The 6,000-nt window shown below is 33.7% G+C and overlaps 1 protein-coding gene across 1 annotated transcript in view; it reads left to right on the top strand.

The window, feature by feature from the left end:
• The window catches only part of LOC128653204 (myeloperoxidase), a 70,656-nt gene extending 64,862 nt beyond the window's left edge, over positions 1–5,794 (top strand). The window contains exons 13-14 of the mRNA XM_053706353.1: positions 2,558–2,769; positions 5,407–5,794. Of these exons, the coding sequence (XP_053562328.1) occupies positions 2,558–2,769; positions 5,407–5,429 (235 nt within the window). The 3' untranslated portion in view covers positions 5,430–5,794. The remainder of the gene's footprint in view (positions 1–2,557; positions 2,770–5,406) is intronic.
• The last annotated feature ends 206 nt before the right edge of the window (positions 5,795–6,000 follow it).

Raw genomic sequence — 6,000 nt, forward strand, 5'->3', positions numbered from 1 at the left:
CTAAAGCTTCACCGATCTTACACCCTAACTGGCTTAGCCCCCCCCTCCTCATATAGAGTGGCTCTTGCCCGCTGAATTCCCCTCCCCCTAAAAAACCATAACGCCAACCCCCCTTTGCCCCAATCCTATTCTATCAGATAAACTATTTCATGTTTTACACGGCTATGCAGGGACCATTCTTATTCTTTCTATAATATAACACTGAGGTTCTATTACACACTATACTAAACTCTTACAGACATACTAGTTCAATTTATTTTAGATTGTCACCCCCATTTACTAGCTCCTGTTTCAAGATTGATCTCTCCTTTTAAAGATAGGTGGAATTATAGACTAAGCTATACACCCCATAGGCACAATCTGCTTACTGTTTCAAATCCTTCCTAAGTTGTATGCCTAGAGTCATTATAATAATACTATTTCGCTGTCTCCACTAAAAATATATGTCCTATTACGATGTTGTTATTGTTTATTGGTGATTCTGTACGTAACATCCTACTCAACCTCAATAAAAAAAAATATTAAAGAAAACAAAAAACCCTAAATTACAAATGAAAAAAAAACTAACATTGAGAAAAAATTGAAAACCTAAATGATAAATTAAAAACAAATAATCCTACGAAAAAAATTACAAATATCTAAGATTACAAACAATAATAAACACTAAAATTAGAAAAAATAAAAACACTAAGATTACAAAAAATAATAAACGAAATTATCAAAAATAAAAACAATTACACCTAATCTAATAGCCCTATAAAAATAAAAAGGCCCCCTCTAAAATAAAAACACCCCCTAACCTACAATAAACTACCAATAGCCCTTAAAAGGGCCTTTTGTAGGGCATTGCACTAAGTTTAACAGCTCTTTTACCTGGCAAAAAATACAAAGTCCCCCCCAACAGTAAAACCTACCACCCAACCAACCCCACAAAATAAAAAACCTAACTATAAAAAAATCTAAGCTACCCATTGCCCGTAAAGGGGCATTTATATGGGTATTGCCCTTAAAAGGGCATTCAGCTCTTTTTCACTGCCCTTAAAAGGGCCTTTTAAGGGCTATTGGTAGTTTATTGTAGGTTAGGGGGTGTTTTTATTTTAGGGGGCTTTTTTATTTTTATATGGCTATTAGAATAGGTGTTATTGTTTTTATTTTTGATAATTTCATTTATTAATTTTGTAATCTTATAGTATTTTATTTTTCGTAATTTAGTGTTTATAATTTTTTGTAATTTTAGATTTTTTTAAAATTTTTTCGTTTTGTTAGTTTTTTTAAAATTTGTAATTTAGATTTTTTTAATTTGTAGTTTTTTTTTAAATTTTATTAGAATAGTTATGTTAGGTTAATTTATAGTTTAAACTTAGTTTTTTATTTCACAGGTAAGTTTTTATTTATTTTAAGATAGTTATATTGTAATTTTAATTTAACGTTAGGGGGGGTGTTAGGTTTAGGGTTTATAAGTTAAATTTAGTGTTTTGCAATGTGGGGGGGGGGGCGGCGGTTTAGAGGTTAATAGGTTTATTTAGGTGTCGGGGAGCGGATGAATAGGGGTTAATAATTATATTTAGTGTCAGTGATGTCGGGGAGCAGCGTATTAGGGGTTAATAACTTTCATTAGTGTCGGGGAGCGTCAGATTAGGGGTTAATAACTTTTATTAGTGTTGGGGAGCGGCGGAATAGGGGTGTTTAGACTATGGGTTTATTTTAGGTTTAAATGTAACTTTCTTTTCCCTATAGACATCAATGGGGTTGCGTTACGGCGATTTGCCATTCCGCACTTCAGGTGTTTTTTTTCTAACACTTTCTCCACATTGATGTCTATAGGGGAAAGCGTGCACGAGCATGTAAACTCAGCCGTTGACTTTTGTGCGGTATGGGGTTCAATGCACCATAACGCACAGCACAAGGAGGCTTTTCAGTAACTCGTAATGGCAGCGCTATGGAGAGTGCAATAACGCAATTTTTTTGGAGTTAGTTTAGTGCAAAACTCGTAATATAGGTGAATGTTTGGATGGTTTTTTATTCTTCTTGTGAAAAGTTCAATAAAAATTATTTCCGAAAACAAAACATGAAAGAAAATTTAAAAGAAAAAAAAGCCAACCCATTTTATTTAAGTACAAATATTTTTTTGTTTCTTTTTTTATAATAGATAGTTTATTGTTTTATTAAAAGACCACTAAACACAGTAGAAATGCATAATCAGTAAATGCATAATAAAAAGACAATGCAAAAGCACCTTGAATTTCAAGAGATTTCTTTCTGACAAATTTAAAAGTAAGTTCTACTTTACCTCCTACTGCATCATGTGACAGCCATCACCCAATCACAAAATGCATATACCTATAAACTGTGAATCTTGCACATGCTCAATAGGATCTGATGCCTTAGCAAGTGTGTATATATAAAGATTGTGCAAATTTAGATAATGGAAAAGAATTGGAAATTTGTTTCAAATTGTGTGCTCTATCTGAATCATGAAAATTAAATTTTTACTTATGTCCCTTTAAATCAAATCTTGTGCCAGTTTGCTGAATATCACTATTATTTCTCTGTACAGATTTTATTATGAAAAACAAGGAGAATTCACTGTGGCCCAGCTGAATACAATAGAAAGAGTTACTTTTTCAAGGATAATCTGTGATAATACAAAGATCACTGAGGTCCCACGAAACGTCTTCATGGCGAACCAGTACCCGCGTGATTTTGTAAAATGCTCTATCATCAAAGCTTTGGACTTATCTCCTTGGAGGAGGAGGAAAAGCGGAGCAGGTAGGAGGCGGAGCCAATAAGACTAAGAAGTGCCTTTCATTTTAATGTACAATGTGGGGTGGAAGCAACAAATAATATTTTAATCCTTTAAAATTATTTTCTCCCTAACAATAAATGTCAACAAACCTTCAAAACAATATTTTATTTTTTTATTCATTGATTTATTTATTTATAAAGTCGAGTTAAATAAATAAACACATTTAGTTTCTGAGGTATTTTGTTCCACAATCCATACTTATTGTAGAAAAAGAAAACCTTTTAATTAGTATTTTATGTATATGCCCCCTCACTAAGAGATGTAATCATTTTCTAAATAACTGTTATACATGAAACATTTAAACAAACTTTAGACTCCTTAAATAGAATGATTTCAAACTAATTTATCAAGTTAACTTGTAAGCATTTTTCATTATACTTTAGTTTGTTCAAACGTTTTCTTTGCTTCACTAGTAACTTTTAGTGTGCATGCACCTGCTGCAATCAGTTTTGTGCATGCAAATTTTCCCTCATACTTGTTGAAAGCGCTAGTGATGTTATGACTAAACATTAGGGGGCAAATCTAAATGAACATCAAGTGATTCCCTATCTGTAGTAAGTACGCTAAAAGCTTGCATGATATGGAATAAGATTGCTGTAAAAAAGGCAAGTGTGTATGATTCTTTATCATTGTACATAAATTGTGACACATCAATACAAATCTAAATGTTCAAATACACATCTTTAATTCCAAATACAATTATTATTTATTATTATATATAGTGTTTTTTGGAATTACACTTTTGGTTTTTGGAAATATAATATTTTTTATTTTGGAAGTACAATTCCTTTTTTGGGGGAATTACACTTTCAATATGTGTCAATAACAGTGTAAAAAATAAACCTAGTTCCCATTTTGCTAAAGGACTTGTGATGTCACAGCATTCACTTTTTGCAGTTTGCCTAGGATCTAGCTGCTCTTTTGCTTTAATTAAAAGTGGAGATATCTCAGGTAAAAGTTTTAACATTTATCATGTGATACAACATGGCTTAACATGTCAGAACTGATTATTCTCATTTGCATCATACAACACTATACAGAGGAATATTGATTTTGTGTTTTTAAACACAGTTTTCATGTTAGAAGCAAAAACTCACTATTAGCATGTGGTCTTTCATAGTACTGTATATATGTTTTATGTTTTAAAATACAACATAAGTTAACATGCTCAAAGTGCTTATTCTGCCTTGTTTTATAATAATAATGAACTAAGGGATATTGATTTTGATGATTTAATCACAGTTTTTCTTCTCCATATGTAATTAAAAACAAGAGACAGTGGTGTATTTAGATTTTGTGCTGCCCTAGGCACTTAAAATAATGCCCCCCCCAACCCCCCCAGGTTTTAGGCTTTTTTCAGCCATAATATTTTTTGGTAAGGGTTTGTGTATATATATATATATATATATATATATATATATAGAGAAGTCCCATTTGTACTCACCAGGTAACACAATAATTTCTACTTGGAGCAAATGTACCCTGCAAGATGAGTCAGTTACAGAATCTAAAGTATTGGAGCCGTTAAAAAGATGACTTTTACTAAAACATTATTGTTTTATAAACATAGTTGTTTGACTGTGCAATAAAGGGAAGCATCCTATATTATCATTTATTTGCTTCCAGTTCCAGTGTTTCTCCATAGACAGATAGCGTGGGCCATGGAGGGATATGTAGAGCTCAGGATCCTGTACCAATAAAGGGCGACTTCCTTGAGTTTCTTCAGGACAGACTAAGGCATCCTGATCCGGCCCCTGCCCATGTAATGTGTGATCGCTTCTTAATCCGGGCTTTGGAGTGACATGGTGTTGCGAGCATCAAGGGAGACAGATCTCCAAGGGGAGACTATTAGTTACAACACCCGGCACCAGTAAAGGGGCATGTAAGAACTGCTGCTGCAGGCAGACCACTGGGAGCAGAGCAGAGGCAATGGCAGTTAGCGCCTGGCACTGTTAGCAAATGTACTACTTCCTTGAGTTACTTCAAGGCAGACTAAGGCATCCGGCCCCTACCCACGTAATGCGCAATGGCTTCTTGATCCGGGCTTTGAAGTGAGTGTTTTGCGAGCGGCAGGGGAGACAGATCTCCAAGGGGAGACTATTAGTTACAACACCGGCACCAGGCAGACCCTTGGGAGCAGAGCAGCAGAGGCAATGGCAGTTAGCGCTGGGCACTGTTAGCAAATATGCTACCGGATATGTAGGGCTTAGGACCAGCAATAAAGAGCAATTTCTTGCTGAGAGAGAGTGACTGTTCAGCTGCCTACTGAGGCTGCAAAAAGTGCCGCCCCCCTCAATCTGCCGCCCTAGGCAGTAATACGCCCCTGACAAGAGAGCAGCTACTTCCCAGACAGACAAAGTGAATGCTGTGACATCACTAGTCCTTTAGCAAAATGGGAACTAGGTTTATTATTTAGTGTTTTTACAAGTTAGAAGTGTAATTCCAAAAAAAAAAAAAAATTGTATTCAAATGTCAGAATTTATGTACAATGATAAAGAATCACACACGCTTGCTTTTTTAACAGAAAACTTATTCCATAGCATGAAAAGTATATCAAGTGCATGTGCAGCATTAATTCACTGTTTTTTTTGTTTATACAGAATTTGATGATCCAGCTGAATAAACACAACAGGACCAAAAGAAAATGTATATGATATTTGCCAAGTGCACAGTATAATATATATGTACATCGTATCAGTATACAGGAACATTTAACAATGTATTGAAGAGACTCTAATAATACAGTAGTAGTTCCTATGATTATTACTTCTGTAATAATGCGCTAATTTTCTTTAAATTAAATTAAAACAAAGAATAAAGAGAAAATGTATAATTATTATATGGTTACATTCATCCATAAGATCTTCTTTTGCTTCTCTAACTCATCAAAAATACTATGTATTCCTCAAACTGTATAATACCGCTGCATGATATTTTTCATTTACATGATGAACAAAGTATTATTAATAAAAACTATATTCCAGATTATCAGTGTTTTATTTATTTTTTTCGGTTTCCTGTAGATAAAACAAATACCCCTGCACACTATATAAAAAGAGAGAAATGTATTAAACAAGATTAAAAACAAGACAGCAGCAAATATTTTAATACTAAGAGGACACACAGTCACATGTTTGACATTATTAGTTCTAAAACAAGGTTATTAAAATTTTAGTCAAATAAATACGTACAAT

Source organism: Bombina bombina, chromosome 3 (genome assembly GCF_027579735.1).
Source record: "Bombina bombina isolate aBomBom1 chromosome 3, aBomBom1.pri, whole genome shotgun sequence".
In the NCBI taxonomy this organism is placed as follows: Eukaryota; Metazoa; Chordata; class Amphibia; order Anura; family Bombinatoridae; genus Bombina; species Bombina bombina.